This window comes from Lagenorhynchus albirostris, chromosome 4, assembly GCF_949774975.1.
Source record: "Lagenorhynchus albirostris chromosome 4, mLagAlb1.1, whole genome shotgun sequence".
In the NCBI taxonomy this organism is placed as follows: Eukaryota; Metazoa; Chordata; class Mammalia; order Artiodactyla; family Delphinidae; genus Lagenorhynchus; species Lagenorhynchus albirostris.
The window spans coordinates 127,813,433-127,841,410 of NC_083098.1; the positions used below are offsets into that span (position 1 = coordinate 127,813,433).

Genomic DNA, 27,978 nt, shown 5'->3' on the forward strand with positions numbered 1-27,978 from the left:
CCTAACAAAGTATTTCCATTAAATTATTAAGTGAATCAAAGTATTGGTTCCTGTACGAAAATCTTATTCAAGCTATACCAAGGAAGTCCATACCTTTCTTCTTTCATATTTTAATTCCAGATTTTTTTGTTTTAAGTTTATCAGAACTTTAAAATTCTGATACGAGGTTTTATCAGATTTCTTTACCTTAAATTTATCAGGATTTTTCCCTATCTTAAAACCAAGAAGCTAGCTAGTAACCTGCCTTTTGGTTTTCAGTGTATTAGGAAATAACAATAATTTCCAAAATAATTATGACATCTTATTTTTCATATTTGGAGCCACAGTGCTGATGTAAGTTTCTAAAACAATCCTCATGTTTTGAAGTTAAATGGGTTTTAACTTTCCTATTGTATAAGACAAGATCTAGTCTTTTGTCCTCTCTATTTTAGCCATTTTCTTTATCAAATGACAGTGAAATAGGATGGAAATTCCTGCTGTTACATGACATATTTTATTTCTTAAATGCAGACCTCTTCTTTATAAGGAAAATGGAAAATGGTGCTAACAGCTTCTCCAGAGCTGTAAGGTGAATACAGAATGACATGAGATCTCAGCACTGTCTTTCCTATAGGAAAAGACGCATTTCATCACAATCATTACCACTCAATAAATATAAAAACTTTAGTATCTTTATTATTTTGCATTTTAGATACTTTGACTTGACCAGAGAAAATTTCTTCCAAGATCTGTACAATCAAATGTCAAGACTGTTTTGCTTTTCTCAGAAATATTAAAAATTTAATAAGCATTATATAGAAACTACATGTTAGAGGATGTTCTACTGATTAAACAAGTCAAGTTAAAAGGAAGTTATTACTTATGTTATACCATTTTTATTTAACTTTAGATACAGTAAAGTAGTAAATCTCTGGTGGCTTCAACATCTGAACACAGAACCCACTTTAAAACTCTGTTTAGCAATAACAATTTCTTCTCTGAATAAAGTGACACGGCTAAAAACTGTGGTATTCTAAAATCAGCTCTCAGTGTAACTGCTAGACAGACTTCACGGTACATAGGTGAATAACTTAATTCCCCCCTACCCCCACCAAAAATTCCCTTGCCAAAAGAAGTAAGAAATCAGAGGCAGTGGAGTAGGCAGGAAAAACACAGGACTAACAGGCTTGGATGCTACCCCCAGTGCTGTGCAACCCTTCTCTGAGTCTCAATTTTCTCAATTCCCCTCCAATGAAGAGGTTAAATTAGATGTTTACTCTGATCCTTTCCAATTTTAAAAGCCTGTGAGCTAATAAAATCATGCCAGATATCTGCATGTTTTAAAGAGTCAGGCATGTTTCCTTAATCATTACATTTAAAAGGGAACAAAAACGTCTGTTTCAGAACAAATTTCAAAGACACTTTACTGAACATGTTTTTATACACAGCTTTTAATAGTGGGAAAAATGATATAAAATAAAATGTCTCATAAAATGATTAATCTTACTGTGGGAAAATAAATCAAGGATAAAGGATGAAAAGGGGAAAGGCAGTTATCGGTCCTTTTTAAGTTTAAAAGCAGATTACATAACTACTTATAGGTCCGCTTCTGTGATGCCTACATTCTCAAAGGTTATAAGAACAAAATATGATATAATTCCTTTGGTCCTCAACTGCCTGGATTGTGACTTACTGTTATGTATAAGCAGGTGTCTCTGCAAAGAAAATGGGGTCCGGAACAAAGCTTTACATTCCTCACATTGGAAAGGCCTCTCTTCAGAGTGGGTCTGCAGATGAAAGAAACAGTGAGTCAGGACTCTCTAGAATCAACTAGTCATTACAATAATTGGAGCCTGGATTCACGATGGCGGCCAGGAAAGACAGGAAGGTGGACAATATCCTGCTCCTTCTGGTAACATTCTTCCCCCGTAAAATTGGGAACACAAATAGGCTGTGTTCATGGGAAAAAAATGACTGTATTTTTAACTTCTCAAATTAATTAACTATAAACTTGATAAACAGTAAAGGAAACTGCTCCTATAATCTCAAATGCTAATCTCAATACACATTGGGATTTCTCAGAATCTACTTTGCAGAGTGAAATGATATGTAATTTCTCTAAAGACTAAACCTCCTTTATCAATGGACAGACTTTATGCTGGTACAACATTTTCAACACAGGCAAAGGAAACTGTATAAGGGAGACTGTTTCCACCCTTTTCCCTCAACTTCACTGACTAACTTCAAATAATTTTCAGTCCTAGATGCTGCTTTTCCCCTAAATTAAACTAGAACATTTACTCATGTTATAATTAACACCAGGTATCATTAATTAAATATTTATTTTGGATCAAATGCTATGCTAAACACTTCACATGAATTATTTCACTTAATTCTAATAGCAATTTGATAAATAAAATACCATTAGTGTCTCCATTTTATAGATGAGAAAACTAAGGCTCAAAAAGTTTCAGTAACTTGCCCAATGTCAAGCAGCATAGATGTAGGAAGCACTATTAATCCGTGACAGACAAAAATATATGTGTAAACAAGAAACAACAGAAATCCACCTGCTAGATCTAAAAATCAAAAACAAAAAACAACAGTAAAAAACAGCTTACTCACTTCACCTGTTTTCCATTACACATCAGTATTAACGCATTTGGCACAAATCAGTAAATAAAATTCTATTCTACCAAGGATGGCGAGATAACAATGCTCATAAATGCTAACATGTAAAAAATTGAACTATGTTCTCTTATTAAAATAAAGCAAATCATATAATTGATGGGTTATGTTATGATAACTGTGGTATAAAAATAAAAGGAATTATTTAAAGAAAAGTCACTTTATTCACAGCATACAGACTTATACATTTTCTTTGTCTAATGGACACTATAATATTAAAGATATAAATATTTCCTATTAACATAATGTTAGTGAGAAAGGGATTATCATGACTGTTATCAACTGTGAAAAATATAGAAAAAGGATGGGAGGAACAAATATTTAAAACTCAGGATAAACTACAGATATTCAAATGTGCTATTTAGAGATATTAAAATGATAGGTGGGAATAAACATATCAATAAAATAGAACAAAGAGTAGGTTTCTTTCATTACCAAAGATATATGAACATTTAGTATAGGAAAATATGGCATTTCAAATTGGTATAAGAACAGTGGACTGTTTAGTAAATGGTTGTGAGGCAACTGTATAGATATTCAGGAAAAACTAAGTTGTGTCTATTCCCCACCCATTACAAGAGATAAATCCCATTTCAATTCAGCTATATTTTTTTAATGTGAAGAATAAGACACTAAATATACAAGAAAATATGAGTAAATATTTAAATAATTTTTGAGTAGGAAAAGGCTTTCTAGGCATGGCAGAAAACCGGGTACTCAGATGAGAGAATTAAATTTAAAACTGCAAGGCAAAAATATTCGGTGACACAGAAAATATTTGCAACATACACCAAAAGTTTAAAATTACTAATATAAAGAGTTATAGCAAATTAATAATATAAAAATTCCCCCAAAAGGGCAAAAGGACTCTCCTCCAAATAGCACTCTTAAAATTTCATTGATTATTTATTTTGCGCCAAGTCTATGATATGCACTTCATGCTGCTACATGCCAGTCCTATTTTATATTCTGGAGATATAGTTGTGGGAAAAAAAAGGCAAATGTTTCTGCTATTGTGGAGCTCTTACTCTAGCAGAGAGAGAGGAACAATCAACAAATGATAAAATATCAGATACATGCTACAGAGAAAAATAAAGCAGGGAAAGAGGACAGCAAATGTTTCAGAGAACGGGGTAGCAATTTTATTTTTTATTTATTTATTTTTTGCTGTACGCAGGCCTCTCACTGCTGTGGCCTCTCCCATTGCGGAGCCACAGGCTCCGGACGCGCAGGCTCAGCGGCCATGGCTCACGGGCCCAGCCGCTCCGCGGCATGTGGGATCCTCCCGGACCAGGGCACGAACCCATGTCCCCTGCACTGGCAGGCGGACTCTCAACCACTGCGCCACCAGGGAAGCCCGGGTAGCAATTTTAAACAGGTGGTCAAGGAAATTCTGGCTGAGAAGGTGACAGTTGAGAGAAGATCTGATTGCACTGGGGCAACAGAGGCAGGTTTCCCTCTGGGTGATCTAGGCAGGAAACTCCACGGAGGCCAGTGTGATAGGAACTAAGTGGAAGAGTGGCACAGAAATGGGAGAAGGTGGAGAAATGGGAGAAGCAAATCATGTAGGGCTTGGTTAGCCACTGCAGGAATTTTGTCTTTTACTGAGAGAAATATAAAATCTCCCTAATGGGTTTTAAGCAGGTAAGAGGCATGATTCACTTGGCATTTAACAGGATGCTAAGGTGGCTGCGTTGAGAACAGGATATAGGGAGACAAGGGAAAGCAGAGAAACTGAGAATAGCAATAAACCAAGCAAGAGATGATTAAGACCTATACCAGGGTGGGAGCCACTAATGTGAAGGAAAGTCAGAGGCTTCTGGATTTATTATGAAAGTGAACAGGTTTTGCAGAGAAACCTGGATATGAAGCATAAGACACAGAAAGAAGGAAGCAAGCATGCCTCCAAAATTGTGACCTGAGTAACGGTAGGATGGATTAGCCATTAACTAGTATATGAAAGAGCAAGCAAGAAACAAGTCTGGGTAAAAGATAAGGGGTTCGATTTTGGACAAGTTCAGATGACTATTAAGAGATGTCAACAGGCAGTTGCATATTTCAAGTCTGGATTACTGGCTATAAAACTTGGGGATGTCAGATTACGTACAGTATTAATACTTCAAGCCATGAATGCAATTAAAGAATGAAAAATTTAAAACAAAATACTATCTATGGTCTATCAGACTGGCAGAAGTGAAGAAAATAGATATCAGTCTGTGTTGTCTGAAGGGTAAGAACATGCAAGCTCACATCTGGTGATTGGGAATGTAAATTTTCTGAGGGGCAGTGTGGCTCTATTTACCAAACTGATAACTGTGCATAGACCTCTTGACTAACCAATTCCTTTTATAGAAATATATCGGACAAATTTTTGCACTTTTTTTTTTTGGTAGTGCTGCACGGCATGTGGGATCTTAGTTCCCCGACCAGGGACTGAACCATGCCCTTGGCAGTGAGAGCATGGAGTCCTAACCACTGGACTGCCAGGGAATTCCCTTGCACAATTTTTTTTAAAAAGTAAAGATTTTTTTTTTAATTCCCATTGACAGTTATAAACCTAGTTAACTAAATTCTAGTGACTATTAAATATATTTTTTCTTTGATATGGAAAAGTCTCCGTAACATATTTTGAGTGTCAAAAGCCGAATGCAAAGCGTTATACAGTAGAATACCATTTATGGCACATTCATACTCACACAGAACAGGGTCTAGGAAGATGTTCTACAAAACACTGAGGAGGGTTTTCGCAGTAAAGTGGACAGTGGTATTTGACAGAGTTTTTGCTTTGTTCTCTAGAACTTTCTTTGATGTTTTAATTTCCTACAATTAGTAGATAATATCATTATAAAAAGAAAGAAACTCTTTCATTTTTAGAGCATCCAAATTGGAACACAGGGTTGCTTTAATCTTCCAAAAATATATTCCACCCTAACCCATTCTTTCTCTTTTTCCAAATCTAGGACAAAACAACTTGTGGATATGATTTAGTGGCCTGATGATTAAAGAACTTGGGACAGCATAATGCCTTACACCTATGTTAACCAAACCAAAGCCACAACTTCTAGATACTGACCTGAAGTCAGTAGCACGTTTCAAGCAGTAAGCTGTTAGTACATAGCCAGGTGAATAAATACTTTGTCAAAAAGGTTCCAACGCCCAACACCACGGAGGTGTGATGGCATGACCTGTGAAAGTCTCAGCATTCAATCTCATTTAAGTAAGGTGGTAGTGAAATACCTGCAAGTTGTGGATAGAGGACTTCTGTCTCCAAGATATATTTTACAAATACCAAATAAAATTAACCCTCTTAAAGGGTTTCTTATCCTTCAATTTTTCATCTCTACAGGGTTCCAAACTTTCCACTGACTTATTCATCACATTATCCTTGAGCTCCAGAACACCCTCCTTTTAAATGCCAGGCACTGAGACACCAATATCTGCTGACGTAACAAATGAGCTAGTCCACGAACTGGAACTATGAAATATATCATTTTATGCACCATGTCTGATTATTGTTGCAGATGTAGAAAATACATAAGAAAACGTGTTGCACTACCTGTAACACCTAGTAAAATGTCTCAAGAATGCTTCAGAAAGTTTACAACATAATTTTTATACAATAGTTAACAAATTATCACATTTCTAGCCAACCAAACCAAATACTAATTTCATGAGAGCAGATTAGCCTTTTCCTCAGGCCCATTCACAATTAAAAATAACTTTGACTATCAGTAATATATACAGCTCCACAGTTAGCAATATTACTTGAAATGACATTTCTTCTTTCAGTCATGTGGAAAACAAGAAAACTATGACAAATTCAGGGGAAATAAGTAGAGATTAAATAAAACTGGAAAAAATATTCCAGAGATACATGTGTTAGAACTATTCTTTAAAAAAAAAAAAATCTCATTATTGAAGTCTGTATAAAAGTATATTGCTATCCCACAGGGTCACATAATAAACCTAAGGTTTTATAAAATGTGTGTCATCTGGCTGTTTACAAGGTCTGTGGATTAAATTTTTACTGTCAGACTTACAACTGGCTTCCTTAAAAGGACTCACAAAAATGAATAGAAACTGGAGAAATACCGAAGAAATCAGTTTCTTTAAGCTCAGTACAGAAAAAGGTAGCTCATGCTACACAGAGAAGTGAAGATGGAGTACAGCCTTGAGTAGCCAGTCCAATCTTTCCATTGTTTGAAAGCCACAACTCATTAGTACAAAACCATAATCTCAAGGGGCCAACTACTGAAGTCCCTGCAGCCCTAAGGACACTCCTCCTCCATATCTGTGGGAGACTGGTTTCAGGACCTCAGAGGATACCAAAATCCAAGGATGCTCTCAGCTAGTGGGAACATACTACAAAGCACACGAGGCTCAGTTCAGTGCTCTGTAACAACCTAGATGAGTGGGATAGGAGGGGGTGGGAGGGAGGTCCAAGAGGGAGGGGATATAGGTATACGTATAGTTGATTTACTTCATTATACAACAGAAAATAATACACCATTGTAAAGCAATTATACTCCAAAAACAAAAAAATGGCATAGTATTTGCATATAACCTATGCACATCCTCTCGTATATTTTAAATCACCTCTAGATTACTTATAATACCTAATACAATGTAAATGGTTGCCAGTGCACAGCAAATTCAAGTTCTGCTGTTTGGAACTTTCTGGAATTTTTCTTCCAAATACTTTGCATTCGCGGTTGGTTGAGTCTGTGGACGTGGAACCCGCAGACACAAAGGGCCAACTGTAATACCCTGATCAAGGCAAAGGGAATTTGCTAAGAGAAGAAATAATCATAGGCTTTCAGATGAAGTCTTCCTTGGAAGGCAACTCAGGGGGCTTCCCCTCTTCTATACTGCTGAGAGACGGTATCTCATATTTGTAACCAAGGATACCTGTAGCAAACAGTGTTTTCAACACATGACTCTTCAGGCTAGCTGATTTGACCATTAATTTAAAAGTTCTGCCTCTGCATGGCCACTATTTACTACAGCTAGTCTAGAGCCATACAGAACAAGTTTATTCTCGCTTCCAAATGAAGCTCTTTGAATATCTGGAAACAGCAACCATGTCCCTTCACAAACTGTCCAGATAACAGAAACTTGTAGCTTCACTACTGAAGATAAAGTTTTCAGATGCATCATAATAATGTGAAGCAGAATTTTCTGCATAGAAGTAGGCCTCCTAATTTTTATAAGTCATATGTAACACACCATAGCAGCTATACTAGCTCCTTTAGTGGATAACTTGTTTGCTAGGCAAGATGGCGAAATAAATTGGTAATCTTGCATTGAACTTTATGTGCCATCCAAAGAGAAACAAGTGCAGATTCCTAAACTACAAACAGACAAACAAACAACAATGGATCAATTCCAGTCCTATCCAAAAATTACTCTAAAAATTAATACCAGTCCTTCAACAGGAAATAGTTTTCTTATAGTATAAATCCCTAGTAATTAACAGATAATAGGAAATAGGATGAGAATAGGATTCCAAATATTTGGAATAGATAGATATAAAGTAAAATGTCTGTGTATGTATGTGTGTGTGTGTGTATTTAAACCACTACCCAATTATCTAAGTGTCAACATGGCCAGAGGATATTTTCTCAATTGAAACCCTTATAAAAACTAATCTATTTTCAACATAATACAGATGCAAACAAAGTCAAAAGATCAGTCTGATTCTAAACTGATTCTAGTTTCTAATTTTAAATATAAAACACTCAATATGGGATATTAGGTTCAAAGCTTATTTTTTACTGAAAATACTGCACGTCAGCATATTTTAATTATAGCATACAATTCTCATTTGTACAGTTCTAGTTTTCATTGGTTCAAGTTTGTGGCATTTTCTAGTTTGATACAAATTGTTATAGAAGAGAGAAGAGTGTCTCTTTTTAAAAAAGTAATAGTTTTCCATTTATTTTAACTTAGCTTCCAAATTTATACTACCTATTCACTAAGACTGTCAACATCATTTAAAATTCATTACCCTGTCTATTGCGGGTTCACATAAGTACACTTCCTGCCCTCATGCTAAATCTCCCCCATTTGCCATGCTCTATCAGTCACAGTTTATTTCTAAAGTTTTTTGTCTTCTCTGGGTGAAACAAACCATCACCAAGTCTTCTGGCTACAGCTAACCTGAGTTTTTTTTTTTTTTTTCCCCCAATCCTCTTTCACTTAGTCTTCTTCTAATAGATCCTCTGGGCTGAGAAACGAGTCAACCAAACTTGGTAGAATTTCAGGTAGAATAGAAATGAAAGGGACAAGGGAAGGATCTCCATGTTATACTAAATACTATGTTTTAATACATGAAAAAATAAGAAATATACTGATAATGGAGAATTAATTTAATGATAATAGAGGAAAATAAATTGTTTTTATTTCCTGCTTTTTCTATCCTGAACATATCTGAACCAAACCATTCAGAAGAACAAGGGTATATTTGAAGAATTTTTGTGAAGAGGAGCTGTTTTTTAATATATGACACTGATTTCCAGGAAGATAAAAAGGAAGCAGCGGGGATTCCCTGGTGGCGCAGTGGTTGAGAGTCCGCCTGCCGATGCAGGGTATGCGGGTTTGTGCCCCGGTCCGGGAAGATCCCACATGCCGCGGAGCGGCTGGGCCCGTGAGGCATGGCCGCCGAGCCTGCGTGTCCGGAGCCTGTGCTCCGCAATGAGAGAGGCCACAACAGTGAGAGGCCCGCCTACCGCAAAAAAAGGAAAAAAATAAAAAAAGGAAGCAGTGATAAGACATCTGCTTATTAACATTAATCTTCCCAAAACACCATGTGAAAGAATTTTGAAAAAGGAAAACTACAAAGGAGCCCTTGTCCAACAGATATTAAAAAACATTATAAATCGCAACTATTAAAGTAGTCTGATATTGCAAGGGAATACAGATTAAATGGAACAGAATGGAGTCCAAAAATAGATTTATACAAGAGGCGTTCAATAATGTGATAGCAGTGGTATGAATCAATATTTCAATCCATACCTAAAAATAAATTATTGATGGATTAAAATACCAATTAAAAAAGAAATATAACTTTTAAAAGCATTGACGAGTATTTGCATAATCTTGGAATAAGAAAGTTTTCTAAATAAGACTTAAAACTCAGAAGCTATAAATACTCAGAAGCCATAAAACTCATAATCCATGTCATACTTGAAAACATAAAAATGTAAAACTTCTTTACTCAAAAGATGCAAGTTGATAGATGGGGACAAATATTAGAAACAAAAACAGCAAAGTATTGATATTCATAATATCTATAGAGCTCCTAGAAATCAATAAGAAAACAGCCAAATAGGCCAGCAGAAAAAGGACAAAGAGTACCTACAAGCATTTCTCAGAAGAAAAATGGAAAAAAAAAAACATAAAAAGAATTTCACCCACCATTGCTAAAATGCAATGAAACATCACCTTTCACTTCTCAGACTGAAAAAAAAAAAAAAAAAAGGCTGATAACATAGATGTTTGTGATGGCACGGAGCACTTTCATCACTACTAAGTGAAAATAAGAGCTTTTTCAGAAGGCAGTTGGGCAGGAGCAATCAAAATTTAAAGTAAACTTAATATCTGACCCATAAATTCCATACCTAAGATCTAGTTGCATAAATACTCTTGGCAAAGTTACAAAGTTTTATGTAAAAGGATGTTCACTGAAGTATCGAAATAGTAAGGGTCATAAAAAATGAGTAGCTTTATATGAACCTACCTGAAATGCTCTCCAAGTCATAATGTCAAGGCAAAGAAGTAAGTTCCTGAATCACATCTGTGTCATAAAACCATTTACATTTAAATATACTTTTCTCCCAGATGGGTAGCCGAGACCTTGTGTTTTTCTCCAAGCTCCACCCAAAAAGCACATCCTCTTACACACAAACATCAGTGTGGAACGTGGAAGTTCCTGACGATTTACTAGGGTGACGAAGGAGGTGCTCTGTACTTACAGCATTTGAAAGCGCCCCTCCCAACCTAACACTCTGGAGTCTCTTATTACACTCTCTTCTCCATTCCAATGGTCACCATTCCCACCTTCTACCCCCCACCTTCCCAGCTCTGCCACCCAACCACCTCCAGCTCGCACCTTCCCATTTCTAATCTTCCCTATTCCAGCCCATTACAGTGACTTAAAGTATGTCAACGGCATTATGCTGAGGATAAAAACTGAATTTTACTCAGTCTACAAAATATCCTCCAGTTACTAGGATCACCCGCCTTTGAATATAGTAGTAGATGTGGTAATAATGAACAAATAATTTGTACAACAACGCGTACAGTTGTTAATATACTTGGGAAAGCCCAGAGGCTATTCACTGGGAAGGGGCCTAGAAACGTGGTAGGCAGAAGGGAGCGTGGCTGGTGCCGGGGATTCTAACCTAAGCTGCATAACTGACTACCCATGCATTCATGTATGATTTTAGGGATTTGTTTTCGTAAGATGTCTACTACAAAGGAAAAAAAAGGAAAACAAAATTAATTAAAAAATAAAGAACATTTCCCTTTGCGGTTTTAAGAAGGCTTACGGTGTGCACTTGATCAGGCGCGTCAAGTAAAGTGAGCTCAACCCCTGGGTTGGGCTGGGCTGGTAAAGAGCAAAGAACAAAGGCAGTACTCTGGAGGTGGGTGCCAGTCTGAACCTTTAAGGCCAAGGCAAGAGTCAGAGGCTAGAGACCTGGAAGGCAAGGCCCTGTGCCCACAGGAACCGGGGTGAAGAAAGCTCTGAAGAGCAGCAGCAATGCTGTGGTTCAGGGAAACACCAAGGCACAGTCTTTAGTTGACGGCTCTTCAATCATAATCTGGGGAAGCAGAAGCAAGCTGGGAGGCAGGTTCTTCTATTAAAGTTTCTCAGGGGACAAAGGGCCATCACTGATTTGGGAGTAAGTGAGCTACGTGTGAAATATCTAACTCAGAGCCAGGAAAGGGTTTAGAAAATTAGAACTGTGCAGTGTCTTCAAATGAAAGGTTTAAAGAGTTCTTAGCTATCTCGGGCTGATAAACCCAGTGCAGAAGGAACACAACCATGATTTTTCAGTGGATCACTAGATCACTGATATGCTCATAAAGTCAAGAAAGGGAGTGCTCAGAAAGGGAAAAATGCTGCAATACATATGGCAAATAGAGATTTAGAGAAATCACTCCTTGTATCATAACTACCATTTAACTAAGAACATTAAATCATTTATTTGGGATAATTTTTTCATGCATTTTTATTCATTCGGAAAATGTCTGCCACATTCAAAGCACAATGTGGTCAACAGGTGCCATGAATTAAAGTGCAGCATCTATCTTCAAAGCTTACTGTCTAGTACGAGAAATAAGGTGCTTACATTAGAAACTGTACGATGCCATCCCATCATCCACCGAAGAAAAATAACTGAAACAGGGTAAGCAATTTGCCATTAACTAAATGAGCTTCAGAGGAACATCTGTATCTGTTCCTTTCCTCTGTCAGGTTCAATTCCTACATGCATGCCCCCCTTAGTGTGAGCATCTCATCCTTGTGAATGTGCTTCTAGAACACAAAAATAGGCAATTCTGGACGTACAACACCTTAAATGAACCACCCACTACTTCACCTACAACCCACCTGAAGAAGAGAAATCTGATGCAAAGTTGAAGGAAAAAGTGGTTGTGATGGAATTACTGAGCCACTGTCTTTCAATCTACAACTTGGCACCTTTCTTAGAGACTGACAAAGATTTCTTTTATTACGTAAAATTTATGCCATATATTATGGTCTTAGAACCTAATCCCTGATTTCTTTATAGAGAGACCTGTCCTTTTCTTTAAGGTCTAATAAAATCTCACCTGCACAAAGTCTGACCTGCAGTGTCTTTCAAACTGTCTGATCATGACCGAAAAGATAATTTTTATATCAAAATCTAACACATACACACAGACACACACACACGTGTATTATTTCATTAAATGACCCTTACTCTCATACTTTCTATTGTATTTTTTATTCTATTCTATTCTCTTCTGTTCTATTCTATTCTATTCATGACCCAGTTAATTACTTCAAGACCCACAAAGTGGTCATGGCCCAGAATTTGGAAATCACTGGATGAGGTGTTAGTAGAGGACACCCAATGGAATTATTTTAGGAGAGGTTATGACCAGAGTTCCTCATCAGCTTCTAATGTTCATCCCTTGAAGGTCATATAAAGGTCAGGAAAACAGGTCTCTCATTTGAATAGACACAGCTCTTTCCCCCAGGAGCTTGTCTATGACTTAATCAGGACAAAACCTCTCTGTATTCATTCCCATCATCAAGCAAGTAGTGCCAGCTCCAGGATCCAAGATGGCTCAGCCCATCCAGATACCACACCCGTCACAGGAGTAGAAAGCACTATACACATCTCAGTTTGGCTTTGCTTTAAATCTGACAGGGAGCAAAATGGAGGGTGAAGACTAATTAATTTCTGTTTCCTGCGGTTCTGAAATGTCTCTCCAATTGTGATTTAAAGGATCACAGAATATAGGTGGATCCAGACGAACAATCTTTATTTAACTAGATCCTAAAAATACAACTATGAATCAGGTTAAATGACTGTCAGAAAGGATTAGGGAAAAGAAAAACTAATTTTGACCTATTGAGCTTGTATAACTGGCAGGATGACGAAACAAGTAATTAAGTTTAAGAAACAGAAATCACTCCTTCAAAATTTCACGCCCTATTGTCCATCACAATGAAAACATTTCCTTTTCAAGCAAATTTAAATGTTAAAAGAATTGACCCCAAAATAAACCAAATAAGTATAATAGAAATACGCAAGTTACATAATCAAAAACCCCAAAGAATAATTTATTTAAAATAACAACCTTTGGTCATGCTACATGATGAAGATGGGTCTGACTTTTAGTGGGTTTTTTTTCTGCTTTCCTTGCATATCCTTACTTTTTAGGTTTGGAACTGGCCACTAATGAATAACGAAGGAAGAAAAAGTTGATTTGCTTTTTTCACCATAACTCTTGGAAAATATTTTAAACATTTTCATGTAACCATACCAAATACACGCTAGGATCATAACACAGTGAGAAGCACAACTGTCCACAGCAGAAGGATTGAATGTGCTTTCCATTTTGGAAATTACAGGCATCGTTGTTTCTATCCTTCCCAAGGCATCATTATTACTTTCATATGATTTATGATTAAAGGTATGAGAGATGGTGCAAAGATCCTGTGTCAAATTCCCATATGGCATATAACATAAGTCAAACTGTGAAAAACTCGTAAATGTGGGTAGATCAGTTTCATCAAAGAAAGGAGCAAGAGGGTTCCAGAGACTTAGCAGGAAACTAGCCAGATAATTTTTTATAGGCATGTAATTCCAGTGCAGCAGTAATGAATGTGGTCCTGCCTCTGAACATATAATGCCTGAGTTAAACATAAGGGCAGTCAGCAAGAAATTAGGCAGAGATGATTTGGTACACCATCAATCAATCCTGTTTACTCTTTCGTAAATCTGCCTTTTCTTTTCTTTTTAGACTGAAGCTGAAACTGATACTGTAACTTCTTAAATGATTTAAAGAGATAAAATGATGTGTTTGTAAAGTCCCAATAAATACTGAAATAATTATAATTCCAATGGAATATTGCAAATAAAAAGGTAAGAAGTTATTTGAAAATGCATTATTTATACGTTGTTTAATAGCATCCTACAATATACCAAAATCAATAAGCAAATATGTATCACATCACAAATTTAAACATACACTTCTAAGACAATGAATATCTTTGCACACATTTTCTGAATTCAATTCAAACTTTATTTATTACCTACACAAAGTAGATTAGATAAAACTTTCTTTTTTTTTTTTTTTTTTTTTTTTGCGGTACGCGGGCCTCTCACTGTTGTGGCCTCTCCCCTTGCGGAGCACAGGCTCCGGACGCCCAGGACCAGCGGCCATGGCTCACGGGCCCAGCCACTCTGTGGCATGTGGGATCTTCCCAGACTGGGGCACGAACCCGCGTCCCTGCATCGGCAGGTGGACTCTCAACCACTGCACCACCAGGGAAGCCCAAAACTAACTTTCTGATACAAGAACTTGAGTAAAGTGTAGGAAATGCAAACAAAAATCAATAGACGAAACTAAGAGACTGTAACTTGAAGAGAGTCCTGCTAGAAAGGAGGGACGGGAAAAGTTAGAGGGGTCATGCTGAGTTGTTTTTGATATGTCTCATGCAGAAAATAGGAGGATACAAAGCTGGAAAAGGAAGCTGAGGTCATGGTGTAGAGAACTCCGAGTGACAGGGTAAAGCATCATATGTTAATAGGTGCTGGAAATCTACTTATAATATTAGAGTACAAGAGTGATAGAGTTGTGCTTTGGGATGATTTATCTAGTCAGCTGAATAAGTGGGAAGTGATAAGTAACAAGAAGCTGAATGAGATGGGTATTAAAGTGATGAAGATGAGCCATGATCGGGATGTGGAAATGGTAAAGCAATGGATGATTGTGACGGTGATAAGGCAACGTAGAGGGTACAATCTTTAAGAATTAGCTTCTAATTCTAAAAAGGGGCTAATATTACAGAAAGAGACAGGGGTAATTAGATGCTTTTGTCCTTAACAGAAACTTCCAAAAGTGAAGTTATCTGGAGCGTGCTAAATTCATTAGGTCAAAAGGTGCCCAGTTATGTATCACACGAGCAGTGGCAAACGTGTGTCTGAGAGCTGGGATTAACAAAATAAATCACTTGGAAATCATCAGTACAGAGTTTGTACCAGAATTCATGGATATAGTGGACACTGAGAACATAGAAGAGGCCTACAGTCAAAGCAGCCGGGATAACCCCCTGGGGGAGGGTTCAGAGAACAAAGAAGCCCTCAGAGAAACTGGCAGAAGACCTAGCAGAGTCACTAAAATGGCGCGATAGATGAAGAGGATTTCCAAAAGGTAACAAGAGCAAGAGTGTCAAACTTTATAGAAAGAAAGAAGAGAAGACTTTGCAGTTACTGCAACACTGGAAAACACTGGATGACACTCTGCTTGTGAGGAGAACAGTGTCAGTGGAGAATACAGATAGGAAACAAGGCCACAGGGGTTACGGCCTGAGTGAGTGGTTAGAAAACAGAAGCAAGATCTTATCCAATTACTTCATATGTACAGCATGACTCGGATATCCAAAAACTTCTTTGAAGGTAAACAATTGGTAATTATATCAGGAAATCAGCAAAAATACATATGTTTATAACAATATTAATAAGCTTTTACCTTCTTGTGATTCTTGTAAACATTTCTGTGGGCAAATCCCTTTCCACAAAGCTTGCATTTGTAAGGTTTATCTTCACTGTGTATTACTTTGTGAGCACCCACTTGATCGAGCCTCTTGAAAGATTTATTACAAATCTCACAATTATAGGGTCGTTTTTCTGTGAAAAATGAGTGGAGACAATCTCATATCTATATAAAGGTAAAGGATAAAAAGGAAAACAGCCTTACCTTGTATTACTTCTTATGGATAAGTCAACTAAAACACGATCCAAACAACTGAAACCATCTATTACCCAATCCATCTGTTAGATATGTGAGCCTATTCACAAAAGAAACATCAGTTTGTTCTTTTATTGGTCTATTTGCAAGCTAAATGTATAAAGTAGCTTAGATATAAAGATGAAGTTTCAATTCAAGGAAGAAATCCTACTTCTAGATGAAAAATCTGCTGATCGGTATGAGTTCAAGTCAGGGTCACAACTCCGAATGCAAAGGGTGAGTGGCCTGACAGTGATGAAGGTAAAGGACAGACCTGCCTCCTGCTGGGCCAACAGACCCCATACAGGCCGAGCTTCCAATTCTCAGCAGAAACTACACATTTAGGTTGCTGGGTAAAATCCACATTTATACAATATTCATGTAATGATGACAACTTTTTCAAACAAAGCGTATCTGAAGGCCACCAGATCTTCTATTTTCGATCCACCATTTTTGATCTTCCGTTTTCATTTGCCAAAATATCTATATCTGTCTCCAAATGAAGTAGCTATTCAAAAACATTCTGACTTAAATGGTCTCAAAGTACAGACATTCTAAACTCTAGAAAAGAGACTTCATAAAGCAAAAGTTATTTTCAGAGCTGAATTTTTCTAAGTCTGTGTAACTGACCTATTACTCAAACTTGCTTAAAATGAAACTATAGCTTTAAAAACTTACATTCTCAAAATGTATTTATAAATTTCTCACTAACATGTATTAGTTCCTTAGTTAGAATGTGAAAACATCTAGAAATGTCGGAACTATAATTGTTGAATCGCTCCTAAATTTCAGACACTCTGCTAGCGTGGTACATAGATGACTTCGTTTAACCTGAACAGCAATTTTGAAAGGTAGGATATCTTTTCACAGATGAAGAATACAGAAACAGAGGCTCAAGGAGGATTAGGTAACAAATTAAATGGTGAGTTTGAAGATCTTCCATTTCATTTAGTCCAACCACATATGCTTCAGAAACAAACTGAGGTCGAGAAGCTAAGTAACTTGTTCAAAATCACATGGCCGGTCAATGGCCAACCTGGAACTAATAACCAGGTCTCCTGATTACCACTCTCAGAGCTCCTGAAAATGACGAGGTGAATCTTTTGTAGAGATTTCAATACAAATGGAAAAATATGTATTTTACCTGAGTGGGTGATCATATGACGTTTTAGCTGATTAGCTGAAATGAATTTCTTCATACATTCTTGACAATCAAATACCTCATGAATCTGCAAAACGTTAAATTGACAGTTAAGTCAACTATCAAAGCCAAAAACTGTACAGAGCTCAAGTAAAAGTATAAACATGTGGACAGTTGCTACTGCAATATCCAAACTATATAATTCAGCCCTAATTTGTTTACACTATCCTACATAAATTGAAAATGCAATGAACATGTTACCTAGTAGAAACATATTATTAAAAAAATGGGGCTTCCCTGGTGGCACAGTGGTTGAGAGTCCGCCTGCCGATGCAGGGGACACAGGTTCGTGCCCCGGTCAGGGAAGATCCCACATGCCGCGGAGCGGCTGGGCCCGTGAGCCATGGCCGCTGAGCCTGCGCGTCCGGAGCCTGTGCTCCGCAACGGGAGAGGCCACAACAGTGAGAGGCCCGCGTAACGCAAAAAAAAAAAAAAAAAAAAAAAAGTAAGACTGCACATTATTTAAATATGTAAAACAGCTGACCTATTTTTAAAGTGCATAATAAATTTACACTCTCTGTAAAAAATTATACCTAGTATATATTAAGTCTCTGTTATGCACAAATTTAGACTTGGAAATACGTAACTTGCCAGTAAAAATATCCCCTTTACAGTAGTCAACACTCCTTTAAACTTAAATATATGTAGTACAGAACAACACATTAATTAATGTTAGAGACAAGGAGATACATGATTCTGAAAAGCATTTAGCTCACTGCAAAACTCTCACAGGATAGGACGACCACAATAAAAAACTTTATTAGTTTTATTTTTAAAAAATTATAATAAGGGGGAGGAGCATAACTTTAGCAAACAACCGGCTAAATAAATATTACAGTTTAATATTAAATTTAGTTCCTTCCCTCCCAGAGACTTAATCAGAGAAATTGAATAGGCGGTATGAAAAGCAGAAGCTTAGTTTATTACCAGTAACAATGTACAAAGTTCTAAGAGGAATGTGTTGCAAGAAGCCTTATATTAGAAATGTTGATCACTCCAATGAATAAGAGCATCATACCATTTTGCTGAAGATTCAAAAATGGTTTTGATGAGGTCCTGTTTTTGTTTCAACCTCATTAAAGGTAGTGCTCACAAAACTAAACCCCAGACAAGCAAAGGTCCTTCTGCAGGAAGCCAAGATACTGTGGTGATCCTTACAGGATATCTAGCGCCACTACAGAGTGAAAGCCAAGGCAGAAGACCCTGAACTGGTACAGCAATGAGTAAAGAGTGGAGGACTGGTAAATGGCTCCCCTGACCTAAGTGACCGCAGAGGAACTCAAGGCAGGAATGGTGAAAAGACGTCACCAGGAAGGAAAACGGAAGCTGGGGCAAGGCTCACAGATCCCTGGTCTGCAGTCTGTGCCTTAAGCCTATGTCCAGCCACATGACAGGTCTGAGGAAGGCAAGTACCACATAGTACAGCAGGAAAACTTTCAGCCTAAGAAATTTTAAAGGCAACATCTTCAATCATCAAAGACGCTCACAGCAATTATATGAGGTGTAATGTTTATTTAAAGATAATAGGAACAGATTTATATTCTTAAACTCTGTTTCTGTAACATATATCTTTTATAATAAGCTACTCTAAAAAATGATGATGTGCCTTCTGAGACATACATAAATGAAAACATATTTATTTTCATTTTTAATGTTAAATTTTAATTAGTATATACAAATTTTAAATTATCCATATGAAAGTGGCAGCTGTTAAATAAATTACTGCAAAATATATTTGTTCACTTAACTCTCATGGCTTCTGAAACATGAAACATTTTTATTTATTTATTTTTTTTTTTTGCGGTACGCGGGCCTCTCACTGTTGTGGCCTCTCCCGTTGCGGAGCACAGGCTCCGGACGCGCAGGCTCAGCGGCCATGGCTCACGGGCCCAGCCGCTCCGCGGCATGTGGGATCTTCCCGGACCGGGGCACGAAGCCGTGTCCCCTGCATCGGCAGGCGGACTCTCAACCACTGCGCCACCAGGGAAGCCCCATGAAACATTTTTAAAGGTTGAATTGAATTGATATTATCAAAATTATAAAAAAGAATATTTACTGTACATGAAAGCATTTTTGTATTGCCTATCTTATAGTGGAAAATTCAATCCAAAGCTATTCTCAAAACTCCTAAAAAAGTTTTAATAGAACAATCAGATTTTAAGTGAAAATGACACTAATTAATGCCTAATGCTAAGTAAAGCACCTTTTGTAAAATGTCCAGCTTATTAAATTGACATGGATGGTAATAACTTATCATTTGAAGTCCCAAATTAAATAATTTTCAGGAGGATCATAATATATCTTATTGTAATATAGGGCAGTACACAGTAATGTAAGACACTGTTCTAGACTATAATATAAATTTGACCTATTCATACAGCACCATCTACTGGCAAGGTGCAATACTACAGCCAAACTCTATTAGACATTAGACATACCCAACTATAAGAACAGTCAAAAATGGAGTCAGTAAAAGCTGCCTGTGGCTTCAGAAAGGCTGAGTCAGAGGAGTTATGCTGTAATGAAGAGCTGCACTGAGCTACTAAGTTATTAACATTTGCAGAAACAGAATGGCTGTATTCCACCACCACCAGGTAGGGTTTACATCTACCAAGATATTCCCTGGGGGAAAAGTTCTTATGTTATGAAGAAAATAAATGGAAAAGAGAACACTTTTCAGAAATATGCCCCACTACCAACTTTGTTGAAATAGTCTATTTGGGAAAATCTGAAATTTGGTAAGATATCTTAAATTTCAACTTCTTAAGATCAGGGAAGGAAATCAAAGAATTATAAAAGTATGAGGATTTTTTTTTTAATGTTTATTCAACTGGATTTAATCTTTTTGTCTCAGACTAGGTTCTGCTTCAGAAACCTTAAGGGTGATGAGAAGGGAGGAAGAGAGACGTAAAAGCAGCAGCATCTGGACTGGAGTTCTGTGCAAAACTTCCTTAAAAGGTAGCTTCAGTGCTTGCTTCAGCAGCACGTGCACTAAATTTGGGATGATACAGAGAAGATTAGCATGGTCCCTGAATAGGAATTATATGCAAATTCTTGAAGTACTCCATATTTTTAAACAATCTGATAAAATAACCACATGGAAACTGAAAAGAAAAAAAAAGTAGTTTCATGGCACTTAAGAGAAGTAATTAAAAGACACTGATCAGTTCAAAAGTCACACTTCATAAATGAGAGAACACAGGCCCAGTGTTACATGGGGGGTTAGGGACAGAAGAAGGTGACATCCACTGTCTTCACTCCTGTCCAGTGCTGTTGGATTATTTCTCCCTAAGGATCATAATCATTCAACATGTAGGATATAACCTCAGACATCTTAACAATTCAACTGTCTTACATGTTACAGGTTAAATCCACAGCACATGCTTGGAGCTACAGCACTGAATATCATATGAGTTTTAAGGCCTGTCAAGTTATTTTGGAATACAGACACACACACAGAGACAAAATTCAACTTACAAACCATAACAAAAGTAAAATTTCACTTTCACTAGTATCATCTCCTCTCTTCTTTAGTATTAAATGACTAAAAGACAATATTATATGCTCCTAGATATTCTGAAAAAATAATATATGAACTCAGGAAATAATCATTTATATCTTTGTTATTATAATATAACATAAAATATATTTTTGGACTCTGCCATGATATGAACAAAATCTAAATTTTAATTTAATTCTATTCTGTCGAAAATTCTATTACCTAGTGCTAATGTTGTTAGGGTTAATAACTGTCACTTACTTTTCAGGATAACTTTCACATTAAGATAGCAACTTAGTAAATTTAATGCTTATTGCAAAATGTATTAAATTTATTTTCTCCTAACACAGTTGGCCCTTGAGCAACACAGGGGTTTGGGGGTTGGACCCACTGCACCCCACTCCCACCCCCCAACCTCTCCCTGCTGTGAAAAAATCGTGTAACTTTACAGCGGGCCCTCCGCATCTGCATAGTCAACCAACCCCTGATCGTGTAGTACTGGAGTATGTATTTACTGGAAAAATCTGCTAAAAGTGGACCAGCACAGTTCAAACCTCTGTTGTTCAAGGGTCAACGGCATAATCGTTTCTGCTAACAACACTCTGACATTCTTCTACATTATTTTTAGCTCTTCAAAATAATAGAGCTCTTTGTCTTCGTTTTGCCACACTTAACTATAATATGCATCCATTTTAAGCTAAATGTCACTGCAGAGCATATCATAAATACACAAAAATATATGGTTTCCTCAAATATATAGTATTTCCTGAGCAAACAGCAACTGGGAAAGCTTGAAACCCGTACGAGGTGTCAGTCAGACACAATACTGTGTTGGAGAAATATTTCTACTAATTCTGAACAACAATAAACAACTCAAAATATTCTTTTGCGAGAGTTCACTCTTCTGCATATCAGTCTTGCATTTTAGAATATGTTAGTAGTTAAATTAATGACAAAACTCTGTCTTTACAATATAAAAATCAGCTAAAAATTTTCATGGCCGACACTATAAATGACTAAAAGATCTTACACTATGATGAGCATTAGTCTTTATCTTACTGACCTTCCTATGTTCCTGCAGGCTTGATGCTGAAGAACACTTTTTATTGCACACTGAACATATGAGTTTTTTCTTAGGATCCCCTAAACAAAAACAACAAACAAAATAAAATAAAATACCACCATGATTTATATGAGAATATTAAGAGGAGTATTAGATACAGTGTTTCTAGGTGATTTATAATTTCTAAACAGGTATTTCATCTTCTTAACTTACAACTCCAAAATTTTCAGTGTTGCAGATATATCCATTAAACTCAGATAAAGAAGAGGCTACATTTTAAACGCTTTCAAAATCTGAGAAATATTCAGCTTGGTATACCACTTTCTACATATATAAAATGGGCCTTTCACCTTTCCACGTTCTAATTTAGTATTAAAAGAGAAAAGCACACTTCCGTGAAAAATTAAAATTAATCAAATGTGTACATAGAAGAAAACCTGTATTTATTAACTCGTAAGTTGATTTTGCTACTTGCTTTAAATTTTAACAGAATATTTGATTTAATCAGCTGGATTTTTAAAAATGGAATTCAGAGATTATTCTTTTCAGCACTAGACTTGATCAGCCTGCAAGATCTGAGAGTATATGATTTATCATATTAATGTTAAAAACCAGAATAAGGTAAAATCAAGAACAATGAAACATTATATTGGCATTCATATTATTTTACAAATCAAAACAAAGCTCAGTTTTGTCTTCTTATAGAGTGATTATAATTATAGTAGACCATTTCAAATTTCAAATTTCACAGTGGTTATAAAAAACAAAAGATTCAACAAAACAAGATTTTCAAATACGATATAATAACAATATCATCTGCACGCTCATAAGTAACCACAGAATGGTTTTTCAATTTTTAATTGATTGACTACAAATACTCAAAAAGTAAACAAATAATAAAAGGAACCACCATGCAGCCACTGCCTGGCCCCCAAAATGACTAATCCATGGCTATTCCTGCCAAAACCTCAACCTCATCCACGACCTCACTTCTCTATTTTCTTGAAAGAAATCTAAAATCAGTAGAAAACATGATTACAAAATGACTTGATTAAAAGACTGTGTTTACGAGACAGCAACACTTTCAGAAAAAGGAAGAGATTAATTTTTGTCTTATCATTCAAGATACGGATTTCATATAATGCACTATTTTTAGCATGCCAAATAGTACAGCCAAGAAAAATTTTCTTGGTGATTGACAAGTAATGTGGCTACTAAAGGAGAAAATTCTCCCGAGGAAAATGAATATCCGACAGCATGCATTTGGTCATCAATTCTCCATCCATATCTATTATACATGAGGGGCCACTGAGAAAGAATATTCCCTCTTTTCCAGCTTGCACCAGCGGGTATGTCCCTCCTTTAACCCACAATCCTTTATTTCCCTAGCTTATCCCTCAACTCAGCTGCTCTCTGAGACTACACCTTATTCTTTCCCAGAAGGTAGGTCAGGCTTGAGGGAGAGAAGAGAAAGAGAAGTGACATTTCCACAACCACCTGTTTCACCTTATCCCAATACTCCTGCCATGGCTCCTCCAGCTAGAATCACAGGCAATACACCAAACCCCCATCCCTACTCTTCAACCTCTTCTCTCCTCCTATAGCTTCTGTTCTTCATCCTAGGACTGGAATCCTAGTTCCTCAGAGAAGAAACATGGGAAAAGTTTATGACTGTTTGCCTGAGAATGTAGATAAATGTTATTTCCCATATATACAAAATCTCTGTCAGCAACCGCAGAATCGAAATCAAAAGAGAAAGATGGTTAAGGTGAATTAAGGAAGTTAGACCCTTCACTGTTTCCTCTTGAGTAACTGGGAAGGTCACCCTACAAGCTTCCCCAGGTTCAAGGACAAGAGCATCTACAAAGCCACAGCTAGACTTTATACCATTTTAGTTTTACTATATTCAGGTTAAGTCTGACATTTGACTTTCTGATTCAGCTTTCAAAAACAGTCAGGAACACATTACTTACAAAGGTAGGAGATGCACTGAAAATTAATACAACTGTACTGAATACGTAGTCACTTAAGTACTGCGAGTTTCAGCACTATGTGGGTTAAGCGTGCTTCTAGGAGCTAGTCTGAGAACCTACCCACCGTATGTTACAGTTTCTATGGAAAAATGTGATCCATATTTAAAAATTCAGCTTCTCTCTTCTCAGCATCTTCAATTCATATCATCTAATGAGGAACATTTGTCATTGTCAGTGGTAAAAGCTGCAAGATCTTCTCTTTCCTTGAATACCTTTGTCTTTCTACAGTAAAGCGTTCTACGACCATGTGTATGAACACTGCTTTTTTCGCTGTTCTGAATATGGAATATTCTTTCCCCAAATGTCCGTGTAGCTAACAGATGCAAGGGAAGAAGCAAGAGAGGGGCTGTGAATGACCGATTGAGCACCAATTCCAGCAAAAAGTATGCATGGTGGCCTCTGGCTGCAATACAGTAAGTTTCATATTTTATGTGATCCACAACACAGAAAAATAAGAGACTTCCTTTTACGTTATTTCCTACAAAATCACCGTAAGTTTTCAGAATCAGTAATATTTTAATATCCAAGACCAACTACAAGAAGCCTCAAAGAAATTATGCTTCCAGCACAGTCTGAAGACCACATGCCCAATAACAAGAATGCAAGTTTCCAGAGTTTCAGTGTGCATCTGTTTTTTTACTTAGTTCAGCAAAGTTAACTTTAAAAATGACATGAAAGATTTGTTATAATACATTGCAGGCAAAGACGGAGAAAATTAAGAACAGCATTTTAAACATAACAGCTTTAAAAAAACAAAAACTAGGAAGAGACAGGTCTATCAAAAAGTTATGATTGCCTTTTGCAAAGACGGGAAAGGCCCAAGTAGAAAGAATTCAGAAAAATGTCATCTTTTCTATATCCTTCAAAAGGAAAGAAAGAAATCAGAACACTGTGAAGTCCAAGCGATGTGCACCATTCTGAAGCCACATTTCACAAGCCATACCTTCAGCCACCCTGAGCTTTCAAATATGGCTTGTACTGAGCGTGCAGCCCAAACTGGTGGTGCGAAGTTGTAACTAGCGTTAAAAGAGACACTTTTTGGACAATGAACAAGTATAGGAAACAGAAACCAAGTACCAGTTATTCTTTTCTCCTGAATGTGAGAATAAACAGGATAGGAGAAAAGAAATAACACTTTCCTCATTTGCAGAAAGACATTTCCACCCAGAAGCCAATGGCAAAAGTAAACACATGAGAAAAATGTAAGTATAGAAGGATAAGAGGAGTGCCATGAACCTCAGCCTCCTTTAAGGAAAAGACACTGAAGAAATAAAACATTAACTCTGACAATAATCATCTGTTCTATTTAGTGCAACAGATTCAATCCCTAAAGTCAAAATACATTTACCATGTGCAAAGCAGATGAAATCTAAGTGACAAATTTTCTATTTGTCTTATTGTTTAGCTAGCCATTAGAAGGAATTCAAATAGTATCTACTTTATAAATCCAAATATATTCAATTAGCATGTCAAAATGTAGCCAGTAATTTTCTCCAATATAGAAGAAATATAAGGATTATTAAAAATGGAATTTTACTGTAAAAATATTAAGGCAGAAGGGCATCACTTAACAGTTTTAAAATATATCTACTAAAAGAGAAATTTCACACGCTAAAATATTAAAATTATTATTTAAAACATTAATTCTTAATGCACCTGGCTACCAAGCACAACTAGATTCTAGCTTAGGTTTCCAGTTATGATTAATTCAGAGATAGGAAAAATGACGAATATTGCTGAAATCAAAAAAAAACAGTGCTCAGTGGAAGAAAAAAATTCCATTTCCAGAGCTCTACATCTGTGTGAAATACAATGGAAAAGCAAGCTCTCTCCTCAAGAGTGAGAATTAAAAACAGATCGCTGTGGCCTGGGGAGAGGAAGCCCCTTTAAAAACAACCCTCTGATGAGTTCTCACCGGCGTGAATGTTTTCCTGGTGTCTTCTCAGGGCATCCTTGCTCTTCAGTCTCTTTCCACAGCTGTCAGCCTTACACACAAACCTGGCATCTCCTCGGCAAGTCTCCTGGTGCTGCTCAAAACTACAAGACAACCAGGAATGGGAAACAGGGAGAAGAAATGGTGAAGACACCTACAAACTTCTAACATCCAGGCTGGCTTTTGTAATGCATGCTCCCCAGTAGAGTTTCAGGGTCATTACAAGTGTTACCTAGGCAGGTAGGAAGGAAAGCACTGAAATTCTGCAGCCATATCATACTAAATCACTAAGAAGCATGAAAGCATGCATGCCTATGATGACCCGCAACTATGTAACAGCCATCTGATAACTCAGATACAAAACCTTGACGCTGAACTGAAGGAAGAATTGCAAACAGAGCACTGAAAACTTCGTGAAGAATCCTTCAGACTGCTTTTCGCTGAGCACTGAAGAACACTGAGGGGAAATGGACAAAAAACAAAAACTGGAAGTCTAAGACAAAGACTTATGAAAATATCTCTACTTTGAATGAAGTCACATTCATGATCTCTCCTTTCATTCTGCCTTTTGCCCTTTAAACTTTTAAGTAGCACCTGCAGTTGAACTATAAGACTCAGCTCAGCAAAAGTATGTTTGGTGTAGAATATGTAATACTAAATTGAATAAAAGCTGACTAGAATGCAGTTTTAAAATCTACTCATTAAAAACTATATAGCCCTTGCTTGGTTTTTTAAAGAGTGTATAAGAGAATTTCCAAGTTTTAAGATTAAGTTTTGAACAGAAATTTTTCACCTCAAATTTCATAAGCAAAAGTGGATGCACATATGAAAACTGTCTTAATATGAAATACAGCATGTTTCAGAATTTTACTTTAATGAATTAAAAAATGAAACATTAAGCCTATGTTAAAGATTTCTTGCTCATATGCAAGGTGACATTCTGTTAAAAATAAGTCTATAAATATATGTATCCACTTTCTCATTTTTAATAATTCACGATACTGTACAATACTTAAGTAAAAGGATAACTTAATATGCTGTTAATATATTTAAAATAATAAAGGGTGCAGAGCAATGACTGGGACCATTTAATTCATTTCATCATCATATCTTGTACATATTCATCTTTAAATTATTTCTCCAACATCGCTAGGAAATAAACAGTGCTTCCCAAAATGGCCCTGTATTCTTCATACTCTGAACTCTCTCCATTTCTTAAACTATTTCTTTTCTTTTTTTTTTTTTTTTTACAGATTTCAGAGGGAATATCGAATGCAGACCGCTGAAACTTGATCTGCCACCTCAAAGCACTAGCTAAATTATGCATATCAGATTTCAAATTAGTACACCAATGAGCTTAATATTTAATGGCAAGTTATTAAATGGACAAAGATTGATTAGCATAAACAATGTTTACTTGTTAAACTTCATAATCAGAATGTTTCAAAAACCAATGTACTACATATACTAAGAGAAGTTTATGACAGTGACAATAGAGAATGCTTAATTTCTACACACACACCATCACACACGCACACAGGTTAGAAACTGTAAGACAAACGGAATGAAACAGTTAACGTGTCAGCTTATAATTTTAGATATACTCTTGAATGTACGCACTGTCTTTGCAAAGCCTGTTTAACTGGGAATTTCTTCCCACAGCTCTTGCACTTAAATTCTTTCTCCTCTGTGGGTTTCTGGTGCAATGTCTGAAGATGCTCAGCAAGAATTTCCTCACTGGTAAAACTCGATTCACACTGGGGACAGGCATAGTCCTCTTTACAGCCAAAGCGACCTGCGAAGAGCCAAGAACTGCTCAGTTTTGCCCTCATTTTAAAATCAAAATTAATGGTGCTTAATGGTACCAGATTAGTAAATTTTTATTACCTCTATGAGTATGAATAGGTTGCCCATGAAAAATAATAGGAAGTGTTACTAGAATACATTATTTTTTAAATCATTTAACTTGTGTTTCACCAAATTAATACAAATCAAAATCAATGTTTAATTTACCCTGTAACACTAACTTTTCACATCAAAGAGTTATAACAAATGTTGAATTGCAACAGCAAAGTC

General features: G+C 36.6%; 1 protein-coding gene and 1 non-coding gene across 2 annotated transcripts in view; one reads left to right on the forward strand and one right to left on the reverse strand.

The window, feature by feature from the left end:
• The window catches only part of PRDM5 (PR/SET domain 5), a 206,369-nt gene that overhangs the window by 84,263 nt on the left and 94,128 nt on the right, over positions 1 to 27,978 (reverse strand). Inside the window, exons 5-10 of the mRNA XM_060147419.1 lie at positions 27,523 to 27,697; positions 25,885 to 26,006; positions 21,937 to 22,016; positions 17,318 to 17,402; positions 15,916 to 16,073; positions 1,673 to 1,766 (exon numbers count right to left, since the gene is read on the reverse strand). Coding sequence (XP_060003402.1) covers positions 1,673 to 1,766; positions 15,916 to 16,073; positions 17,318 to 17,402; positions 21,937 to 22,016; positions 25,885 to 26,006; positions 27,523 to 27,697 — 714 coding nt within the window. The remainder of the gene's footprint in view (positions 1 to 1,672; positions 1,767 to 15,915; positions 16,074 to 17,317; positions 17,403 to 21,936; positions 22,017 to 25,884; positions 26,007 to 27,522; positions 27,698 to 27,978) is intronic.
• LOC132520160 (U6 spliceosomal RNA) lies at positions 20,342 to 20,448 on the forward strand. The gene has a single exon (XR_009540518.1). It is a non-coding gene; the product is annotated as a U6 spliceosomal RNA (small nuclear RNA).